Consider the following 24829-nt stretch of genomic DNA (forward strand, 5'->3'; position numbering starts at 1 on the left):
CCGGTTTCCCTGAATCCCTTCATAAATGTTACTTTGCTCACACTCCAACAGCACGTCAAGTATTAAAAACCATTTGTCTCCATTCACTCCTATCAAACACGCTCACGCATGCCTGCTGGAAGTCCAAGCCCCTCGCACACAAAACCTCCTTTACCCCCTCCCTCCAACCCTTCCTAGGCCGACCCCTACCCCGCCTTCCTTCCACTACAGACTGATACACTCTTGAAGTCATTCTGTTTCGCTCCATTCTCTCTACATGTCCGAACCACCTCAACAACCCTTCCTCAGCCCTCCTCCTAACTTCCAAACTACGAATTCTCTGCATTATATTCACACCACACATTGCCCTCAGACATGACATCTCCACTGCCTCCAGCCTTCTCCTCGCTGCAACATTCATCACCCACGCTTCACACCCATATAAGAGTGTTGGTAAAACTATACTCTCATACATTCCCCTCTTTGCCTCCAAGGACAAAGTTCTTTGTCTCCACCACTCACTCTTTTTCCCTCATCAATTCTATGATTCACCTCATCTTTCATAGACCCATCCGCTGACACGTCCACTCCCAAATATCTGAATACGTTCACCTCCTCCATACTCTCTCCCTCCAATCTGATATTCAATCTTTCATCATCTAATCTTTTTGTTATCCTCATAACCTTACTCTTTCCTGTATTCACCTTTAATTTTCTTCTTTTGCACACCCTACCAAATTCATCCACCAATCTCTGCAGCTTCTCTTCAGAATCTCCCAAGAGCACAGTGTCATCAGCAAAGAGCAGCTGTGACAACTCCCACTTTGTGTGTGATTCTTTATCTTTTAACTCCACGCCTCTTGCCAAGACCCTCGCATTTACTTCTCTTACAACCCCATCTATAAATATATTAAACAACCACGGTGACATCACACATCCTTGTCTAAGGCCTACTTTTACTGGGAAAAAATTTCCCTCTTTCCTACATACTCTAACTTGAGCCTCACTATCCTCGTAAAAACTCTTCACTGCTTTCAGTAACCTACCTCCTACACCATACACTTGCAACATCTGCCACATTGCCCCCCCTATCCACCCTGTCATACGCCTTTTCCAAATCCATAAATGCCACAAAGACCTCTTTAGCCTTATCTAAATACTGTTCACTTATATGTTTCACTGTAAACACCTGGTCCACACACCCCCTACCTTTCCTAAAGCCTCCTTGTTCATCTGCTATCCTATTCTCCGTCTTACTCTTAATTCTTTCAATTATAACTCTACCATACACTTTACCAGGTACACTCAACAGACTTATCCCCCTATAATTTTTGCACTCTCTTTTATCCCCTTTGCCTTTATACAAAGGAACTATGCATGCTCTCTGCCAATCCCTAGGTACCTTACCCTCTTCCATACATTTATTAAATAATTGCACCAACCACTCCAAAACTATATCCCCACCTGCTTTTAACATTTCTATCTTTATCCCATCAATAATAATAATAATATTAATATTAGTACATATGTATTATTGTAATAATAATTATTATTATTAATATTATTATTATTATTTTAGGACACTGGAGCACAGATCCACTCTATAGCACTTTGTCTGGATTATTTGGGTTATCCTTGTATCGTAGGGGTTCTTAAATGGAGATATCGTGGGTTGAAGGTAGACACACTTGTTGGATGGCAACATATATTGTCAAACTGAGCTGATGAGGAATGGAGCCCAGCCTTGCCATGTTCTTGTCTGGATGGTCTGCCGCCGAGTGAGAGGGAGGCAGAGGTACGAGCCTACACATGCGCATCCCGTGACGTCACACAAAGTCACAGGCCTACAAGGGATCTCCTATCTAAAGCACATGGATGATACTAATATGCTATGCTATATAACACAGGGATCAGCAACTATGCTGACACTAGGTAATTTATACTATGTATGATAACTTATGTGTACCTGTGTGAGAGAGAGAGATAGAGAGAGATACAGAGAGAGTGAGAGAGAGAGATACAGAGAGAGAGTGAGAGAGAGACAGCCACATTCAGTCAGCCAATCACCCACCCGGCCTCCCACCCACCCACCCGGCCAGCCAGCCAGCTACGTATTACACATGTTCCAGAGTTGTTTCTCTTTACTTAGGGTATGGGTTATACTACATTCTGGCAGGATGACACTACCAGTGGTATTCTCCCATTCCACTGTGTCGACAATACATAAAGATAACAGTAACATATGATACTGTATGTGATGTAAAATTTACAATACAGTTCACTACCATGTATGCATTATATACAGTACATAAATAATTAAAATATAACTATAGAAGTAAATTATGGTAAAAAGAATGAAATAATGATTGTACATTACATTACAGTATTATGTAGGTAGTTTATATAGGATAGGAAAGTTTTGACATTATGCCCTACCCAGTATGTCGGCAATTTTCAAAGGTTCGACTTACGTCCATTTTGACTTACGACCGGTTGGTCGGAACCAAGCTTGGTCATAAGTCGGATGGTAGGTGTACCTTGAAATTGAGCTCAAAGTAGCAGAAATGTTCGATTTTTACCAAAGTTCAAAAGTAAGCAAATCATGCTTTGCGTCCAATACACATCAACTTGTGAGTCTAATATTCTTTCACAAATGCGCTGATATTATTTATACCATTTCTACACTAATGCAGTAGTCTGCATAACAGTAAATCTTCTATTTTTTTGTGAGAATAAAAATTCAAAGTGGAAAGCAAAAGAATGTAAGTGGGGCATGGGGACGTGGCTAATGAACAGAGGAAATTTTATTTTAGTGCCAGGAATTGGCATCTTTTGAAATTTGTGTGAAATTGGCAAAATTGCTAAATTCTGACAACTGTATTGGATAGTTGAAATCGGTAAATGGGTGGTTTCTTGTACTCATTCGATAGAAAAAATGGAGTTCTAGCAAAATAGTTATGATTTTTGTCAACAAGTACAGAGGAATTGGCCGAAAATAGGGCTCAAAGTGGGCAAAATCGCCAATGCGTAAACATCGTCGAGACCGCTAACTTCGCGAGAGCATAATTCCGTAAGTTTTCCATCAAATTTCATACTTTTGGTGTCCTTATGATCGGGAAAAGATTCTCTATCTTTTCCTAAGAAAAAATAATTTTTTTTTTTTTTAAATTTAGCCGACCCTGAGAACAAGTCTCTGAGAGGGCCTGTCGACCCTGAAAGGGTTAATAACATAGAAACATGACATATACTCTAGAATGATGTAAAATACGTCATTAAGTATGTCACGAGTGCTGCTGTGTTGTTGTTGAGTGTATGAGGGCCACTGAGAGCATAAGCTGTACATAGTGGTTGTGGAGACGGCAGCAGAGGCAGTAGAGACGGCGGTGTTGTCAGTTGCCCTACATAACTCCAACAACATTGGAGGAGTTAGGTTCATGCTGTCCTTTTTTCTATCGATTAATCACTTAACTTACTTGCTACAGTTAATGCTGCACTTTATCGCTGGCTACCGCTGTAGGCTGTATAGACTCCTGCTGCTTTAGTATTGTACGTATTGCAGAATCACTGAAAAAGGCACATTCTCCCCTCTCTCTCAACCCTTTACTAAAGGGTTGGCTGGCATTAGAAGCTTTCTTTGGGCCCATGGTGGCTTATTTAGCAGTTACAAGCACTAAAAACAATTGAATAATACAAAACGTATAGCATGTATGCATGGAATTGTCCGCACTGGCTTGTAAACAATGGCACACTGGAGTGGCCGGGCAGCTCAGGCCACGTGGACACGTTCTGAATGAATGTCCTTAACCCTTTGAGGGTCGACAGGCCCTCTCCGAAACTCGTTCTCAGGGTCAGCCAAATTTAAAAAAAAAATTGTTTTCTCTTATGAAAAGATAGAGAATCTTTTCCCGATCATAAAGACACCAAAAGTTTGAAATTTGATAGAAAACTTACGGAATTATGCTCTCGCAAAGTTAGCGGTCTCGGCGATGTTTACGCATCGGCGATTTTGCCCACTTTGAGCCCCATTTTCGGCCAATTTCACTGTACTAGTCGACAAAAAACATGAATATTTCGCTAGAACTCCATTTTTTCTATCGAATGGGTGCAAGAAACCACTCATTTATGAAATTCAACTATCCAGTACAGTGGTCAGAATTTAGCAATTTTGCCAATTTCACACAAATTTCAAAAGATGCCAATTTCCGAATAGGGTCCAGAATAAACAAGAAAGACATTCCTGGCACTAAAATGACATTTCCTTTAGTCATTAGTCACGTCTCAAGGCCCCTCTTATATTCTTTTGCTTTCCACTTTGAATTTTTATTTTCACAAAAAATATAAGATTTACTGTTATGCAGACTACTGCATTAGTGTAAAAAATGGTATAAATATTATTGGTGCACTTGTGAAAGAATATTAGACTCACCAGTTGACGTGTATTGCACGCTTGGCACAATTTGTTTACTTTTGAAGTTTGGTAAAAATCGAACATTTCTGCTACTTTGAGCTCAATTTCAAGGCACCTTTCTTTGTAAAACCAGTCAAAATCATCTCAATTTCTGTAATATGTCTTCCATTCTATAAAATGAGACCAAGAAAACTAGAATACAACAATAAATACCATACGAAAATACACTGCAAAGTCGCTGATTTATTAAAAAAAAATGGTCAAAGTTTTTTTTTTCTCATTATGCACTGTGTGCTGCAGGATTTTTTTTAGACTGTGCACACTGACCACATAGACCCATTCTTTCATATGAAGGCCTACCAGCTTTCTCCCACTAGATTTGAGGCCGCTAGAATTTATGAGTACTAGTACGTCAAAAACCCCTACGCGTAAGACGTACTAGTACGATGAAAACCCTCAAAGGGTTAACTGAGTTTTTTATTTATAGCCGAGCCAATACATGTATTTTGATGCAAAAACGTATCAGTATCCGATTTTTTCGCTATCCAATGGCATCGTTAACTGAGGGTCCTCTGTATTATTTATACAATTACAGGTCAGCCATCACTATTCCGGCAATCAGTAATCCAGTTCCATCAGTAATCTGGCACTAATTTCGGCTAGCATAATTTCAAATTTCCAGGGTTGCCATACCAACCTGAGCTACTGTTTGGTGGCACTACTTGCTGCATAAGTCATTCCAATTTCTCTTTTTCCATTTATTTTTATAACCTGCTCACTTTTAGCCCTAGCCATGGTTCCAACTGATAAAAGAAATGCTTCTTGTTGTGTAAAGCACAATACACCGTACATTGTCCATGGAAGATAAGGTGGCTTTGAAGCCACTGTGGGTCACCATGAGCTCAGCTCACTCATAAGCTGTGACCGGTAAATTTGGGCCTACATATGTGAGAATAGGTCTGTGGTAAGAGTGCACTATATTAAAAAACTGTACTGTAGCACGCAGTATATAAGGAGAAAAAACTGCGACCATGTTTATAGTGTAAAACCGACTTTCAGTGTATTTTCATATGGTTTTTATGATTCTCGTTTTTTTTTGGTTTTATTTGATAGAATGGAAGATGTATTGCAGAAATAGAGGTGATTTTGATTGGTTTCACTACAGAAAATACCTTGAAATTGAGCTCAAGCTAGCAGAAATGTTCGATTTTTGCTGATGCTCTTGTAAACAAATGTCACTGGCCAGTCTGATATGCAGTCAGGAATTGGTTGACATTATTTATGCAGTTATAATAATGCAGTAGTCTGCATAACAGTAAATATTCTATTTTGTGTGTGTACCTGGAGAGGGTTTTGGGGGTCAACCGCCCCACTCGGTCTGAGACCAGGCCTCGTGGTGGATCAGGGTCTGATCAACCAGGCTGTTACTGCTGGCCGCAGGCAAAACGATGTACGAACCACAGTCCAGCTGGTCAGGTACTGTCTTGAAGTGCCTGTCCAGTGCCTTCTGGAAGACAGCCAAGGATCTAATGGTAAAATCCCCCTTATGTATGCTGGGAGGCAGTTGAAGAGTCTTGGGCCCCTGACACTTACTGTGTTGTCTCTGTGTACTTGTGGTGCCCCTGCTTTTCAGTGGGTGAATGTTGCATCTCCTGAATAAAAATTTAAAATGGAAAGCAAGCATAATATAAGAGGGGCCTGGAGATGTGACTAATGAAAAAAGGAAATGTTGTTTTAGTGCCAGGAATGTCTGCAGTGTTTATTCTGGACCCTGTTTTGAAATTGGAATATTTTGAAATATGTGTGAAATTGGCCAAATTACCAATTTCTGACCACTTTATTGGTCAGAAATTTAACCCGTAAACGGTCCAAACGTATACACATATACATTTTTACCGCTAGTGCCCCAAACGTATATATACGTTTTATTTGTCATACATTCAATATTGCCACGATAAGCCTGAGTCGCCTAGACATGAGAGAATGGGTGTGCTCACTCACTGTGCGCCATATTAAAATAATTGGGAATGCTTGGGTACCATATGTTCTTTTTTTCTATTAAAAAAAACTATTTTTTTTTTCTCAAAAAATTTGGGGCACTATGCGAGAGAACGTATGCAGGTCCTCCATCACAAATCCAGCATCATTGGGACCTGTAGTGTGCTGCATTACTGAGTTTGCTGAATTACAGAGTGGTTAGGTTGGAATACACTTAATAAAATTAACCAACTTGACTTGCACAAAGTTCATTGAACATCGGCAAAAATCGAACATTTCCGCTACTTTGAGCTCAATTTCAAGCTACTTTTCGTCATGAAAGCAATCAAAATCACGTCTGTTTCTGTAATATATCTTCCATTCTATCAAATGAGTCCAAAAAATGAGAATACAACCATAAAAACCATACGAAAATATACTGCAAAGAGGCGGCTAATGGCTAAGAAGTGAACTCCCTTATTTATCGTCCGTCTTTTTTATTTTTGTTGTATGTTAAGAAGCATCTTTCCATCATACATTGCCCAAGTTTCAAGGAGATAGCCCAACAAACAACCGAGAAAAAAAAATATTTACCAAAAATCATATATGGCAAGCCCAAGCCAGGTACTGGAAGTAAGTCACTTTGACTTTTCTGGGTTATCCCAGGTTCTCTATACATACACTGCTATGTATGATAATCTATGTAACTGTATTTGTGTATACCTGAATAAACTTATTTACTTCTAGTCTGTCAACTGAGTACAAAAAACCTCCCATTCACTTATTTCAACTACCCAATAACGTGGTCAGAAATTGGCAATTTGGCCGATTTAACACAAATTTCATCAGATGCCAATTTCAAAATAGGGTCCAGAATAAACAATGCAGACATTCCTGGCATTAAAATAACATTTTCTCTGTTAATTAGTCATGGCTACAGGCCCCTCTTATATTACTCTTGCTTACCATTTGGAATTTTTATTCACAAAAAAAAAAGAAAATAGATGATTTACTGTTATGCAGACTACTGCATTTTTGTAATACTGTAATTGTATAAATAATGTCAACCCATTCTTGACTCAGTATTGAAATTTGGACTGGCAGGCAGACAGGTATTGGACGGTGACGTCATTTGTTTACTCTTGAGCTTCGCTAAAGAATAGAACATTTTCGCTATTGTGAGCACAATTTCAAGGTACTTTTCATCATGAAAGCAATCAAAATCACATCTATTTCTGTAATATATCTTTCATTCTATCAAATGAGACCGAAAAAATGAGAATATACCCATAACAACCATACAAAAATATACCGCTAAGTGGCCGCTAATGGCTGAGAAGTGAACTCCGCTATTTATGGTCTGATTTTTTTCATTTTTGGTGTACGTTAAGAAGTATCTTTCTATCATACATTGCCCAAGTTTGAATAAGATAACCCAACAAACAACTGAGAAAATAATAATAATATAATATCTTTATTTACTACATGTACATGTACAAGGTATACAGGCCTAGCTGACATCAGTGACATACTACTGTATAGAAAGGCACTTGTTATGCTGAGTATTTCAAGAAAATTAGGTCAGAGTCCCAGGATAACACCCACTCTAGTCGGCTAACACCCAGGTACCCATTTACTGATGGGTAAACATAGACAACAGGTGTAAAGAAACACGCCTAATGTTTCTACCCTGGCTGGGAATCGAATATTTACCAAAAATCATATATGGCTAACCCAAGCCAGTACTAAAAATAAGCCATGTTGACTTTTTTGGGGTTATCCTAGGTTCTCTACACATATGCTGCTAGGTATGATAATCTATAGAGAGAAAATAACTTTTTTGTTCCATGTTTATGGTGGAGTACGAGTGTATATCATAGTTAGCCCTGTGCTATACTCTGTTTTCTCTAATATAAGCCCCCAAGACAAGGATAGGAGAATGGTATTATTTTACCATATCCTCTTCATAACTCTGTCGAACTGCTCGGTGTTATGCCAAATATTATTCATTCTGGAGTATTTAACATGTTTTATGTTATTTATATTGTTTATTATGTCAGATCAACTGTGATAGGCAAATAAGCTGTAGTGTTAATATTAGCGTAATAATAAAGCATATTCTCCTGCTTCATGAGACTGAGTTCATGACAACCAACAGTGGCTTCAAAGCCACCTTATCTTTAATGGATAATGTACTGTGTAGATGCTTTACATAATGAGAAGCATTTCTTTTATTCATTGGAACCATGGCTAGAGCTAAAAGTAAGCAGGTTAAAACAATAAATGGAGAAAAAGAAATTGGAATAACTTATGCAGCAAGTAGCGCCACCAAACAGTACCAGCAGGTTGGTGTGGCGACCCTGGAAATTTGAAATTATGCTAGCCAAAATTAGTGCCGAATAACTGAAGGAACCGAATAACTGATTGCCGGATTTGTGATGGCGGACCTGTATATACGTTTGGACCGTTTACGGGTTAAACAGTTCATCGGGCAGTTTCTTGTGCCTAGTTGATAAAATGGAAGATATGTTAGTGAAATAACGAAGCATTGGTCTACTGGGACAATGTAATTGGCCTAAAATAGGATTCAAAGTGGACAAAATCACTGATGCATAAATATCTCTGAGAGAGCAAAATTCAAGAAAGACTGTCATTTTTCCATCAAATTTTGTACTTTTTGTTTTATTACCCTTAGAAAAAGATTCTCTATAATTTCATAAGAATTTTTTTTTTTTATTTAAATTGTTGGACACTGTGGACAGGTTTCAGATTGTGGATCTGGACAATGAAAGGATTAAGTAAATTCAAACTCTTGAAGAGCAGTGGGGTGTGTTGTCTGGCACAGGAATTGATCATCTGTACAACAGGTTTTTGTTGGGTCATTAGGGTGATTAGTTGTAGTAGATCCCCAAGCACAAATACAGTGATACCTTTCATATCCGAAATAACGAAGCATTGGTCTACTGGGACAATGTAATTGGCCTAAAATAGGATTCAAAGTGGACAAAATCACTGATGCATAAATATCTCTGAGAGAGCAAAATTCAAGAAAGACTGTCATTTTTCCATCAAATTTTGTACTTTTTGTTTTATTACCCTTAGAAAAAGATTCTCTATAATTTCATAAGAATTTTTTTTTTTTATTTAAATTGTTGGACACTGTGGACAGGTTTCAGATTGTGGATCTGGACAATGAAAGGATTAAGTAAATTCAAACTCTTGAAGAGCAGTGGGGTGTGTTGTCTGGCACAGGAATTGATCATCTGTACAACAGGTTTTTGTTGGGTCATTAGGGTGATTAGTTGTAGTAGATCCCCAAGCACAAATACAGTGATACCTTTCATATCCGAACTATATGGGCCGAGACTGATTTGGAAAGAGTTTCCGGATACATGAGGGAAAAAGTTATGCATCTGTACCGTCAATGCCATACGTACCCTGTCATATCACCATCGGCGATGACGTAAGTTTTAAAAACGAGTCCAATGTTGTCTGGCAATGGGACCAGATACACTGGGCTCGAATAACAGCCTCTTGGATAACTTTTCAAGTGGAATGTGGACAGTAGATGTTCAAAATACTCGAAAGCATTTCGACACCTGTCCTTACTGCTGAAGTTTTTGGTCTTGGAGGCATTGGGTCATCGTTGTCGTCATCACTTATGGAATATTCCAGGTGCAATACTGATTCTGCAATCTGCCCTTCTCACACTATACCATTCACTTATATATCCATACCTCACCTATGCTATCTGTGCTTGGGGTTCAACTGCAGCAACACACCTAAAGCCAATAATAACCCAACAAAAAGCCGCAGTAAGAATAATCACTAAGAATAATCACTAAATCCCATCCCTGGCAACACACCCCCCCACTCTTCATAGATCTAAACTTACTCCCTGTTCAGTACATCCACACTTACTACTGTGCAATCTACATCTACTGGACCTTAAATTCCAATATTAACCTTGACCTAAAACACTTTCTTGATAGTTGCGACAGAACCCACAGGCACAACACCAGACACAAACATCTCTATGACATTCCCCGTATCAGACTAAACCTTACCTGAAAATTCTAAAACTGCAGACACATTCATCACCTTCAAAACTACCATCAGAAAACATCTAATCTCCCTGATACACCCTGTCAACTAATTACACGAATACCACCTGGTGGTTAACACTTACACTCACTCACCCATTTGACCATAAACAGAAATATCAATCTCAATCTCAAAATAATGAATCTTAACTAGTCATAAGTTGGCCTGTGATACTCCAATACTGAAACTATGTATAGTGCCAAAACAAAAGCATTCACATTGCTAAACTCACAAACTAGTATTTAGTCACTTAGCCATAATACCAACTTACCTCATAATTTTGTAATATTTTAAACTTAAGATTTAATTTAAGTCTGCCCGAAATGCCTAGCCATGCTAGGTGTTCTAGTGGTACACTCTGTAATTATTATTTTACTACATGTAAACCACACAATAATCAAATTCTGTAAACTCAGCATTGTAATTCTTATAGAGAATAAACTTTGAATCTCTGTATCCATCAGAGATTGCACACCAGGGTCGTCTTCATCACACACTAGCCAGTCCTGCATGTCAGCTCACGAACCATCATAACACTACCACGTTGCTGTAGGTACCACTTCATCACACACTGATCAAGTTTCAAGCTCTGTGGCTTCGCCATTACTTTTCTTTCGGCACTTTTTCCAGTTTTTGAGGCGGCAGGAAACTCGCTTGTTTAGGCCATAATCTTATGACGAGCCTTCTTGATAACATAGAGGGTGGTGAAGACCGCGGCTCCTAGTGGCCAACCGGTGCGTGCCAAGTTTGATTCAGCCTTCTGCCATATCCAAACGGCTGTCCGGATTTTTCGGTAATTTTAGAATTTTGCTCTTTCCCAGGGCCTGTTCAGATATTGGCGAGGTTCGGATAATGGCAGGCTGGATATGCGAGGTATCACTGTACCATAGGTGAGGTAATGGCAGAGAGTGGTATAGTGTAAGTAGTGTATAGTTGGTCATCATCCACATAGGTATTTTTAGTAGCTCGTCTTCAAAAGTCAACCGTAAATTCATGATGGCTGCCGAAGGTAACTGCCAGCAATTGAGAGCGTTATTGTTTTTTCTGAGATGAAAAAGAATAAACATCAAAAACCTGCAGAGATAATGAGGAACCACGTCAAATCAGTGAGATTACAACACTTGGAAAATTGGTTGTGTAATTTAAGCAGCCTGTGAGCCCAATTGAGAACCAACAACACATATTTCTGCATAAACAGTGTGGAGATTTCCCCTTTCTTAATTAAAATTGACATGGACTTATAGCCTACGACTTAGATGTGGATATGATTTGGAATGTGACTTAGTTTTTATTATAGCTAGTGTGACTGTAGTTCATTCCTGTGTACTTCATCATGGTTGTAATAATATTCTGTATTATGCATGAGTGGGTGTGGGTGGGTGTGAGTTGTACCTGACTAGCTTGTGCTACCGGGTCTGGTGCCGTGCTCTTTCCTTGAGTGGAGGTGACCAGACTGGGTGGGTCATTGGGCTAATCCGGGGGGGAGGGGGACATGGACCTGCTCTGCATGTGTCAGTAGGCCTGTTACAGTGTTCTTTCTTTCTTATGTTCTTATATTTCTTATGATGGCTACAAACCTATTAGTAATAAGAAAGTTTTAAGATACAGTAGGGCCCTACTTATACGGCGGGTTAGGTTCCAGGCTGTCGGCAGAAAGCAGACATCGCCGGAAGGCAGAACGCCATTTTTTCCATTTATAGATGCATGTAAATGCCAGACAACAAGTTTATATTAAATTATATTAAGTTAGTAACAGAACTAGGTATTAAAAACACAAAGTAAAATACATTCACAGAACATTTATTACTTATCTTAAAGTACTTGTAATCTTAATGTAGGGAGAGAGGTGAGTAGTACTTATTTGTAGGAAGTCAGGTACAGGTAGCCCAGGTGTAGGTAGCCCAGGTGTAGGTAGCCCAGGTGTAGGTAGCCCTGGCTCCCCATCTCATACTAAATATAAGGTATTTAAAACATCCCAGAGAGGTAAAATACATATACAGTACACTCATTATTTACCTTAAAATATGTGTAGTCTTAATATAGGAAGAGAGGTGAGTAGTATTTATTTGTAGGAAGTCAGTGTAGGTAGCCGGTAGGTGTAGCCCGCCTGAGCTACACCTACCTGCTACCTACACCATGGCCCAGAGCCATATTATTAACATTGACATACCTTGTTCACTGAATTTAATAATTTCTAACAATTACCTTTAGATGCCATCATAAATGAAAGGAGACGTAATTAATAATTCGTGCCGAAAATTGTAAACAAAAGCGGAGTGTGGGAGTGGCTGGGCCAAACGCAGATTCATACACGTTTTCTCTGATGGCTGAGTAGAGAAAACGTAATGTTGTCCCTCCACCCGGCTACCACACAGGTCCACAAGTATTATTATCAGAGCACATATAAAATATGCAATAAATGCCAGACAACAAGTTTACACTAACTTATATTAAGTTAGCAATAGAAATAGGCATTAAAAATACAATAAAAGGTAAGATACACACAGAGTACACTTATTAGTTCCTTAAAATATTATGTGAGAGGTGAGTTGCAGGATGTTTATTGAATAAAATCAGAATGGCACACCAACATCCTCTAACTTGGCACTTAAAGCAAGAGGCTTATGACTCCTCTTTTTATCACAGCTAACCTTAGACGCCATCGTCAATGAGAGCCAAGTAGTTCACGAAAGAGTAAACAAGAGAGTGAACGAGATACAGAGTTGAGACAATGTAAGAATACAAACTGAACAGGTAGTGGACGATCACTTGGTCAGGCGAAATAAATGCATGTTAATATGTGTCTACTTTTAGTTCATTCACGTACATTTGTAAGAGTTTGTAAAACATTGACTTCAATATTTTTTTATCATAATAATAATTACCTCGCAATACAAATACTCTTACATTGTGTACAAGTTGTACAAGTTAGTACAGAATAAACAAACAGCAACACAACATTTTTAGAGTGAATGAAGATATTATTATTTATTATTATTATTATTATTATTATTATTATTATTATTATTATTATTATTATTATTATTATAAAAAGCACTAAACCCACAAGGGTCGTGAATTGCTATATATAAAGTAAAGGCATACGAAAAGACTATTTTTCTACAGTTATCCCCCAGTTTGACTAGAGAAAACGTAATTCTTCCGACACTACCTACACAGCTGCTTTGTAAACAAATCTCATATTTACGTCAATTTTTATTCTATGAGTGTATGTATCATGTTTATATGCTATGTAACGGGTTTCATATATAATTTTGAGGAAAATATCATAGATGGGTTAATGAAAATGCCTATATTAATGTAAAATAAGACATTTAGTGTGCCCTGGAGTGATTATTATTACGTAGTATTGGCGTCATGAGTAGAAAGAGACTTAGCAATTTTAATGTGTTTCTGCACACAGCACAGTGTGTAAGTATATTTAGGTACAGGTACACATAAGTATAATTGTCAAAGTACAGTGGACCCCCAACATTCGATGGCATCGACATTCGATAAATCCGACATTCGATGCATTTTAACGCAAAAATTTTGCCTCGACATTCGATGAAAAACCCGACATTCGATATGATTCGTACAAGACGTGTCCACATGTGGCCTGAACTGCCCCGTGTGTGCCAGTGTTTACAAGCCAGCCAGTGTGTGCGCATCTAAGGATACATTAGGTACATTCCATATTATCCATATTATCACTGTTTTTGGTGGTTGTTTCTGCAAAATAAGTCACCATGGGCCCCAAGAAAGCTTCTAGTGCCAACCCTGTGGTAAAAAGAGTGAGAATTAGTAAGGAAATTAAGAAAGATTTTGAAGGGTTTGGGGTTAACCCTGAGAAACCTATGCCAGTTGTGGACTCCATTGTGCCTACTTCAAAAATTAAGAAAATGTATGCAAAGTGGGTTGAACTGCAAACCTTTATGGATGAAAATCACCCCAACACAGCTATTGCAGGCCATGCTGGTGACTAATACAATGACAATGTTATGGCCCATTTTAGACAAATCTTAAAGGAACAGCGACAGAGGTTCAGTGACTCTCAAGCTGGTCCTAGTGGCATTAAAAGAAGGTAAGTAACCCCGGAAAAGGAATTGCTACCTCAAGTCCTAATGGAAGGGGTTCCCCTTCTAAACAGTAACAAATTCGACACTCTCCCCTCCTCCCATCCCATCAATCATCACCAGCTCTTCATTAAAGGTAAGTGTCAATTATTCTATTGTTATTATTCTATTGTTGTTATTGTAATTATTCTATTGCATTAAACTTAATATTTCATGTGGTAATTTTTTTTTTTTCATACTTTTAGGTGTCTTGCACGGATTAATTTGATTTCCATTATTTCTTATGGGGAAAATTAATTCGACTTTCGATATTTTCGACATTCGATAGCTCTCAGGAACGGATTAGTATCGAATGTCGAGGGTCCACTGTACATATAAAATGCGCAGTAACTTTAAAAGATTTGAAATTTTGGAAAGTTTTTTGACATAATCGATGTGGTCATGGAGAATGTAAACAAACCGGGTGGGGCGCACCGTAATTGAAAGACCGCTTGCCGTATAGCAAATTTTGGTCATAATTTGACATCGCCGTATTAGCGGAACACCGCAAGGCAAAACGCCGTAAAGCGGGGCCCTACTGTACAGTGGAACCTCAAATTTCAAACTTAATCCGTTCCAGGAGCTAGTTCTAAATTCGAAAAGTTTGAAAAGCGAAGCAATATTACCCATAAGAAATAATGGAAATATAATTAATCCGTTCCAGAAACCCAAAAATATTCACAAAAAAAAAAAACACATTTTATAGAGATTTATTATAGTTTTACATACAACAAATAGTGTGCAATTATGTATTAATAAATTGAAATGAACATATAAAATAACATTTTTACTCATCTGGAAGATAGGGAGAAGGAGAGAGGGCTCCCCCTCCATAAGGACTTTAACCCCTTGACTGTCGCAACCCCCAATCCTGAGGTGTCTCCTGGTGTCGCAAAATTTAAAAAAAAAAAAAATTATTTTTTCTAATGAAATGATAGAGAATCTTTTCCCGATTGTAATGACACCAAAAATACGAAATTTGATGGAAAACTGACGGAATTATGCTCTCGCGAAGTTAGTGACCTCGGCGATATTTACAAATCGGTGATTTCGCCCACTCTGAGCCCTATTTTCAGCTAATTCCGTTGTTCCAGTCGGCCAAACTCGTAGCTATTTCTTTAGAACTCCATTTTTTCTATCGATTGAGTACAAGAAACTGCCCATTTACTGATTTCAACTACCCAATAATGTGGTCAGAAATTTGCAATTTGGCCAATTTCACGAAAATTAAAAAATATGACAATTTCAAAATAAGATCTAGAATGAACAATGCAGACATTCCTGGCTCTAAAATAACATTTTCTTTGTTCATCAGTCATGTCTCCAGGCCCCTCTGATATTACTCTTGCTTTCTATTTTGAATTTTTATTCAAACAAAAAATAGAAGACTTACTATTATGCAGACTACTGCAATACTGTAATATTTGTATAAATAATATCAACCCATTCATGACTGCATATTAGAATGGCTAGTTGGACATTTATTGGACAATGACATCATTTGTTTACTTTTGAACATTGGCAAAAATCAAACATTTCCCTTACTTTGAGCTCCATTCCCAGGTTCTTTTTATAGTAAAATCAATCAAAATCACCTCTATTTCTATAATATGTTTTCCATTCTATCACATGAGAGCAAGAAAACGAGAATACAACCATAAATACTATACGAAAATAGACCACAAAGTCGGCATTTTAATTAAAAAAAACTGTCGGAGTTTTTTTTTTTCTCATTAGGCACTGCGTGCTTCAGGATTTTTTTATATGGTGCACACTGACCACACAGACCCATTCTCTCGCATGTGGGCCTACCAGCTTTCTCCTGCTTGATTTGAAGCCGCTAGAATTTATGAGTACAGTGGACCCCCGCATACCGATTTTAATCCATGCAAGAGGGGTCATTGGTATGCGAAATAATCGGTATGTGAATGAATTTTCCCCATAAGAAATAATGGAAATCAAATTAATCCGTGCAAGACACCCAAAAGTATGAAAAAAAAAATTTTTACCACATGAAATGTTAATTTTAATACACACAAACTGAAAAAGGCATGCACACTTACATGACACTTACTTTTATTGAAGATCTGGTGATGATTGATGGGATGGGAGGAGGGGAGAGAGAGTGTTAGTGTTTAGAAGGGGAATCCCCTTCCATTAAGACTTGAGGTGTCGAGTCCTTTTCTGGGGTTACTTCCCTTCTTCTTTTAATGCCACTAGGACCAGCTTCAGAGTCACTGGACTTCTTTCGCACAACATATCTGTCCATAGTGGCCTGTACCTCTCGTTCCTTTATGACTTCCCTAAAGTGTTTCACAACATTGTCAGTGTACAGGTTGCCAACACGGCTTGCAATAGCTGTGTGAGGGTGATTTTCATCAAAAAAAGGTTTGCACTTCAAGCCACTTTGCACACATTTCCTTAATCTTTGTAGTAGGCAACTTCTTCAATTTCACTCTCCCCTCCTCTGAACCAGTTTCCTCAGGTCTGGCCTCTTGCTGTTGAAGTTGATCTATCAGCTCATCAGTGGTTAGTTCTTCATTGTCCTCCTCCACCAACTCTTCCACATCCTCCCCACTAACCTCCAACCCCAAGGACTTTCCCAATGCCACAATGGATTCCTCAACTGGCATAATCCTCTCAGGGTTAGCCTCAAACCCTTCAAAATCCCTTTTGTCTACACATTCTGGCCACAGTTTCTTCCAAGCAGAGTTCAAGGTCTTTAGTCACTCCCTCCCAAGCCTTACCTATAAGGTTTACACAATTGAGGATATTAAAGTGCTCTCTCCAAAACTCTCTTAGAGTCAGTTGAGTTTCTGAGGTCACTACAAAGCACCTTTCAAACAGAGCTTTTGTGTACAGTTTTTTGAAGTTTGCAATAACCTGCTGGTCCATGGGCTGCAGGAGAGGAGTGGTATTAGGAGGCAAAAACTTGATGTTAATGAATTTCATGTCCCCATAAAGTCGCTCTGCCACGTCTGTAGGATGACCAGGGGCATTGTCTAACACCAGGAGGCACTTAAGTTCTAATTTCTTTTCAGTTAGGTAATCTTTCACATTGGGGGCAAATGCATGGTGTAACCAGTCATAGAAAAAGTCCCTAGTGACCCATGCCTTACTGTTTGCCCTCCACACAAATTCTCCTTGAGGACATTCTTTTGCCTGAACGCTCTGGGAGTTTCAGAGTGATACACTAATAAAGGCTTAACTTTGCAATCACCAGTAGCATTGGAACACATCAACAAAGTAAGCCTGTCTTTCATAGGCTTATGTCCTGGGAGTGCCTTTTCCTCCTGAGTAATGTAGGTCCTGCTTGGCATTTTCTTCCAAAACAGGCCTGTTTCATCACAATTAAACACTTGTTCAGGTTTCAGTCCTTCAGCCTCTATGTACTCCTTGAATTCATGTACATATTTTTCAGCCGCTTTGTGGTCCGAACTGGCAGCCTCACCATGCCTTATCACACTATGTATGCCACTACGCTTCTTAAATCTCTCAAACCAACCTTTGCTGGCCTTAAATTCACTCACATCAGCACTAGTTGCAGGCATTTTTTTTAATTAAATCCTCATGCAACTTCCTAGCCTTTTCACTTATGATCACTTGAGAGACGCTATCTCCTGCTAGCTGTTTTTCATTTATCCACACCAATAAGAGTCTCTCAACATCTTCCATCACTTGCGATCTTTGTTTCGAAAACACAGTTAAACCTTTGGCAAGAACAGCTTCCTTGATTGCCTTTCTGGTGCCCACAATAGTAGCGATGGTTGATTGGGATTTCTTGTACAACCTGGCCAGGTCGGCGATACGCACTCCACTTTCATACTTATCAATGATCTCTTTCTTCATCTCTATTGGAATTCTCACCCTTATTGCTGTAGGGTTGGCACTAGAAGCTTTCTTGGGGCCCATGGTCACTTTTTTCCAGAAAAAGCACCGAAAACACTGTAATAATACGAAATATTCCGATTGTATGCTTGGATGTTACCGCGGAGGCTGGCTGGTAAACAATGCCACCGGCGGCACATGTGAGGCTGGCTGAGGGCGCACTTTGGACGCGTCTCGGACGAACATCGGTGAGCGGGTTTTTAAGCGGTATGCGAGGCAAAATTTTTGCGATTAAAGCAAGTGGTATGCGGATTAATCGTTATGTGATGGCAACGGTATGCGGGGGTCCACTGTATATATACGTCAAACACAGTATCTCATAAGATGTATATATACGGCCGCGACAGTCAAAGGGTTAGGTATCAAAGCCCTCTCTGGGGTTACTTACCTTCTCTGTATTTTAATGCCACTAGGACCAGCTTGAGAGTCACTGGACCCCTGTCTCACAAAATAACTGTCTACAGTCCTCTGTTTCTGGTGCCTCTAAAATGGGACATGGTTTTGTTACTGAACTTGTTGTAATGATGGCTTGTTTCAGCTTGGTCTGGGTGATACTTCTCCACAAACTTTCAGACATCATTCCACTTGGTGCAGATCTCCTTAATCTTTGAAGAAGGCGGACAGGTCCGGTACCAGGCAGTTCGATAATAGGGACAAAGTTGGTTCGAAAAAAGTGGTCGATTTTCAGAGAGTTCAATAAGCGATATTTTTGAAATTTGAGGTTCCACTCTAGCTGAAAATTGGCAGTGATTGCAGGAAATTTTGATTAGCCACATTTTATATTAAAAGACTAAAAGTACCAGGTAGCTCAGTGGCTCTAGTGCCTTACAAATTGTGCTATTTGCTCAGTTTGGAGAAGACATAATAGAAAGGGAGAAGGCTTATCATTTTTTGTTAAAAGAATCTCATCAAGGTACAGTAATAAATATATAAGGTCTCTTAAAACCATTAACAGTGAGAAAAAGAGATATCAGTTGTAAACTGAAACAATAGTATTGTCAAAAATATACTATTTTTCTTCACAACAAGTGATAGAACAATGGAGTGGGATACAAAAGGTAGTAAGTGGTACACCTGCTGCAAGTTTATAAAGTGAAAGTAAATGCTACAATACAAGTGAGACACTGTCAACTTGCTTGTGCATATGGATACATGTAGAGCTTTATCAAGTGTAATAAAGATGTGCTCTACACCAAATGTCTGTCTTGCAAGCATAGATCTTGCTTGTGTATCTACAACTAGGTAATCACATACAGGTACACATGTACGTACATGCATGCACGCATGGCCAGCTACAAAATGATTAATGGCTGGAGGGTTAGCATGGTGTATGTAAAATACAGTCCTCCCTCATTGCTCTCTCTCTCTTGTGCATTTTATTAAGGTTAAAACAATATTTATTGCCTAATGCTTCTTAATGAAATTATAAAATCTGAAACTGAACACCACTTACTCACATAAAGACTGAAAATTGGTACAGTATATGAGAGAAAACCATGTAAACTATACATGCACTAATTAAAGTTTGATTATACCTTGTATATCAGCATTAAATAACTTCATAAACTAAGCCAATTTTATTCATTAAATTTGAAAAAATGGATGTGGACAATTAATATTCTAATAGCAAATGCTCTTATGCTGTTGTGTATCTCGGAATGTTTATAGCATCTGATTTTGTTTTAATTGCTAGTGGGTGATGCATGCAGTTGAACGACAGATGATGGCAGTTGCTCGCTCAGAATTCATTTCTGTGGAGTCTGCACTTTGGGCTGCTCTGGACACTGCTATCTGCCTTCGAGAATGTGAGATTTATAGCTATAATCCTGGTAAGTCATTTCAGTCATTTCTATACTGTTTATTAATATTAGTTCCATAATTTTTAAGTTCAGTTTTCATTTGACTTAACATTGCCAATGATGTCTATTTTTTTTTTCTTTTTTCTTGTTTGTCTTTAGTTTCCATTCTGATTTGTTAATTTTATTTCCCTTTTTTTTATATAATTTTTTTTTCCATGGTTCCTTCATTTTGTATTCTTTCCTTAACCCTGTCTTAGAATTTTTTCCATAAACATAAATAGCTTTTCAGTTCAAACTATCAAAAATTTGCACAGTTGCTTATTTCAGAGCATTGTGTAGCATGTCATGTAGTATATATTGTTTAATTGATTTTCTTTGCATGTGATGCTATCTTATATCTATCATATAAAACAAAAATTGACTAAATTCAACATATGATTATTTAAAAAAAAAATTATGTAGATTTTGTCAGTACTTGGGCTAATGTTAGCATTTTTAATACACAGTTTCTTGTCAGTCGTACATGCTTCAGTAATGTCTGTCCAACACCTGCATAAACTTCAATATGTTTCATTATTTTATTAGTAACTTTCAGATAGCAGAGGTACTAATTTTATTTATTAACCAGTAATAAGGTTACTATGTAAATACTCTCCTAAACTCGTTCTCAGGGTCGAAAATTTTTCGGGGAAAAAAAAAAAAAAAAGATTTTTCTTATGAAATAATAGATAATCTTTTCCCGATCATAGTGACACCAAACGTACGAAATTTGATGGAAAACTTACGGAATTATGCTCTCGTGAAGTTAGCGGTCTTGACGATGTTTATGCATCGGCGATTTTGCCCATTTTGAGCCCTATTTTCGGCCAATTCCAACGTACTAGTCGACAAAAATCGTATCTATTTCGCTAGAACTCTGTTTGGTCTATCAAATGAATACAAGAAACCACCCATATACCAATTTCAACTATCCAATAAAGTAGTCAGAAATTGGCAATTTTGCCAGTTTCACATGAATTTCAGAAGATGCCAATTTCCAAATAAGTCCAGAATAAACAAGACAGACATTCTTGGCACTAAAATAACATTTTCTCTGTTCATTAGTCATGTCCTCACGCCCCTCTTACATCTCTCTTGCTTTCCACTTGGAATTTTTATTCTCACAAAAAATAGTAGATTTACTGTTATGCAGACTACTGCATTAGTGTACAGGTGGTGTAGAAATGGTATAAATAATATCAGCGCACTTGTGAAAGAATATTAGACTCACCAGTTGACGTGTATTGGACATTTGGCATGATTTGTTTACTTTTGAACTTTGGTAAAAATCAAACATTTCTGCTACTTTGAGCTCAATTTCAAGGTACTTTTCATTTTGAAACCAATCAAAATCGTCTCAATTTCTGTAATATGTCTTCCATTCTATAAAATGAGACCTTGAAAACTAAAATACAGTGGACCCTCGAGTTTCGGCAGCATCGACTTTCGTGAAATCTGACTTTCGGCAAGTTTTTTCAGCAAAATTTGGCCTCGAGTTTCATGATTCGGCGACCGTCTGGTACCCGTCTGCCCATCACCGTGCACACAAAGCCAGTCTCCCACGCCATTCACGCTCGGTGTGCCATTGTTTACCAACACGTGACCATCACCCCGCGGGTTCATTCGTAATAATCCATTGGTTTCTGTGATTGCAACTGCTAAATAAGTCACCATGTGCCCAAATAAAGCTAGTGCAAGCCCTTTGGTAAAGAAAGCGAAGAACACGATCCAGAGGGATTTTGAAGGGTTTGAGGCAGACCCTGACCCTGTCGACCCTCTGCCTGTTGTGGAAGGTGTTGTGGCATTGGGCAAGTCCATGGGGTTGGAGGTGAGTGACAGGGATGTGGAAGAGTTGGTGGAGGACCACAGGGAAGAGCTAACCACTGACGAACTGCAATAGCCTCAAATGGAACAGCATCAGACCACAGCTGAGGAACTTGCTTCAGAGGAGGAGGAAAAGAGAGTGAAGGAGGTGCCTTCTTCGGTGATTAAGGACATGTGTTCAAAGTGGAATGAGTTGCAAAGTTTTGTTGAAAAGTATCACCCTGACCAAGCTGAAACAAGCCATATCTGCAACATGTTCAGTGACAAAACCTTGTCCCACTTCAGGCAAATCATAAAGAAATGCCAGAAACAGACCTCTCTGGACAGATATTTTGTGCGACAGGGGTCCAGTGACTCTAAAGTTGTTCCCAGTGGCATTAAAAGAAGAAGGGAAGTAACCCCAGAAAAGGACTTGCTACCTGAAGTGGTAATGGAATGAGATTCTCCTTCCAAACAGTAGTCAATAGTATACACCTTCCTCCTATCCCCTCCTACCATCTTCCATCCACCCAGAAGTCTTCAGTAAAGGTAAGTGTAATGTTGTTATTATTTTTTATATGCATGTACTCAATTTCTGATTGTTTTCAGTATGTAAATCGTTATTTAATTTGAAAAAAAATATTTTATTTTAATAATTTTGGGTGTCTGGAACGGATTAATTTTATTTCCATTATTTCCTATGGAGAAAATGGTTTCGAGTTTCGAGAATTTCGACTTTCGGCAGGCTCTCTGGAATGGATTAATCACGAAACTTGGGGGTCCACTGTACAACCATAAATACCATACGAAAATACACTGCAAAGTCACTGTTTTAACCCTTTCAGGGTCCGTCCCGTAGATCTACGGCTTCACGTTCAGTGTCCAAACCGTAGATCTACGACAAAATTCTAGCGACGTCAAATTTAGTGCGAAAATGCTAGAGTGGGGTCTGCGTGGTGGGTGTGCGCCGTAAACAAAAATTGTAGGCGCTCGCATAGCATTGTGGGAACGCCGGCTCAGTTACCTTTGTTCACCATGCCTTGTCGCAAGGCAGCTCTCACTCCAAGGAAAATTGGGACTCTCCTCTTCCTATCTGATAGTTCTGACACTGATGGAAGTGGAAATGAAGACGAATTCTATGGCTTTGATCAGTTAGTGACCGAAAGGAATGACCAGGATATCGATAATAGCGCAGAAAACCCTGATGATCCTCAACCTTCTACCTCTGGTGTGGGCACTCCTCAGGCATGGTCAGTTGTAACTCATTGCAAGAGAAAACTATTATTTTCGCGTGGCCAGGCCTCTGACTTCAGTAATGATGATGATAGTGACGTGGATTGTGATTTTATTGCTCTTGACGATCATTCGAGTAGTGACAGTGAGGAATCATATTCACCATTGAAGCGTTGGTATGTACGCCGCCGCATGTGCTCGGGTAGTGTACCCTATGCAGTGCCCAGGGGATGGAGTACATCCCGGAGTACATCCCGTGGCCCTACACCAGGAATTGACAGTGAAAGTGTGGATGATGCGGCTACACTTGGCATGAATAGACCACAGGCATCAGTAGATGGTGGTAGTGGTGATGGTAGTGCCACGGCCATGCGTGACTCACCAGCCCAGGCTGGGACCCATGCTGCTGACTCCTCAGTTCAAGGACAAAGTGGAGCGTCAGCCACCAGCCCACCACAATCACAACTACCCGCACAACCAGCCTATGATGTCCAGTATCCACCAGCAAACCGTATCTGGGATTGGCAGCAAAATCCCAATTTTGTTCCCAAGCCCCACCACTTTGATGACTCTCAAAGTGGAATTCTACCTACTTGTCCCCTTGGAACCACAGCCAATGAACTGGAATTTTTTTAAATATTCTTTGACCAGCTCTTGATGGAAACTATTGTCAGGGAAAGTAACAAGTATTTTGAGTACACCATGGCAAATACGATCATATCACCACAGTCAAGACTACACCGGTGGAAAGAGACGACTGTTGCAGAAATGTATTTGCTTTTTGCAACAATAATGCTTATGCCTCATGTCCATAAGCATAATATAAAAGCATACTGTTTTTATGTATCTCAAACAAAAGTTCAACATGTACTTTTATCCATTCAAGAATCTTGTAATTGACGAGTCTTTGATTTTGTTCAAATGTAGGCTGTCATTCAAGCAGTATATACCGAGCAAGAGGAAACGCTTTGGTATAAAACTGTTTGTACTCTGTGACTGTGACAGTGGCCTGGTGTTGGATATTGTTGTATACACTGGATGTAAAACATTGAAAGATACCAGGATGTTATTGGGTATCTCAGGTGACGTAGTGAGAAGCATTATGGCACCTTATCTTGGTAAGGGGCATGCATTATATACCGATAACTGGTACACAAGCCCTTTACTCAGTGATTTCTTGCGAGTGAACAAGACAGATGTGTATGGCACAGTGTGTTCTAATCGTAAACATATGCCCAGGTTCAACACAGGTGCTCATGGTGATGACGTGCAGGTGTTTACTGCCAATGACATCATGGCATTACGGTGGCATGACAAACGAGATGTCACATTGTTGACAACCATTCACCGTAACGAAATGCAAAACAGTGACAAAGTTGATCGAGTGACTATTGAACATATTCGAAAACCAGTGACAGTGATTGATTATACACAAAACATGCGCTTGGTTGACAAATGTGAGATGCAGATTGGCTTTGTTGATT

At 39.0% G+C, this 24829-nt stretch overlaps 1 protein-coding gene across 4 annotated transcripts in view; it reads left to right on the plus strand.

The window, feature by feature from the left end:
• Maf1 (repressor of RNA polymerase III transcription Maf1) overlaps nucleotides 1–24829 on the plus strand; it is a 259357-nt gene that overhangs the window by 113412 nt on the left and 121116 nt on the right. For all 4 annotated transcript variants that reach the window (XM_070089627.1, XM_070089625.1, XM_070089626.1 and 1 more), the window contains exon 3: nucleotides 20165–20300. In XM_070089627.1, coding sequence (XP_069945728.1) covers nucleotides 20165–20300 — 136 coding nt within the window. The remainder of the gene's footprint in view (nucleotides 1–20164; nucleotides 20301–24829) is intronic.

Source organism: Cherax quadricarinatus, chromosome 29 (assembly GCF_038502225.1).
Source record: "Cherax quadricarinatus isolate ZL_2023a chromosome 29, ASM3850222v1, whole genome shotgun sequence".
In the NCBI taxonomy this organism is placed as follows: domain Eukaryota; kingdom Metazoa; phylum Arthropoda; class Malacostraca; order Decapoda; family Parastacidae; genus Cherax; species Cherax quadricarinatus.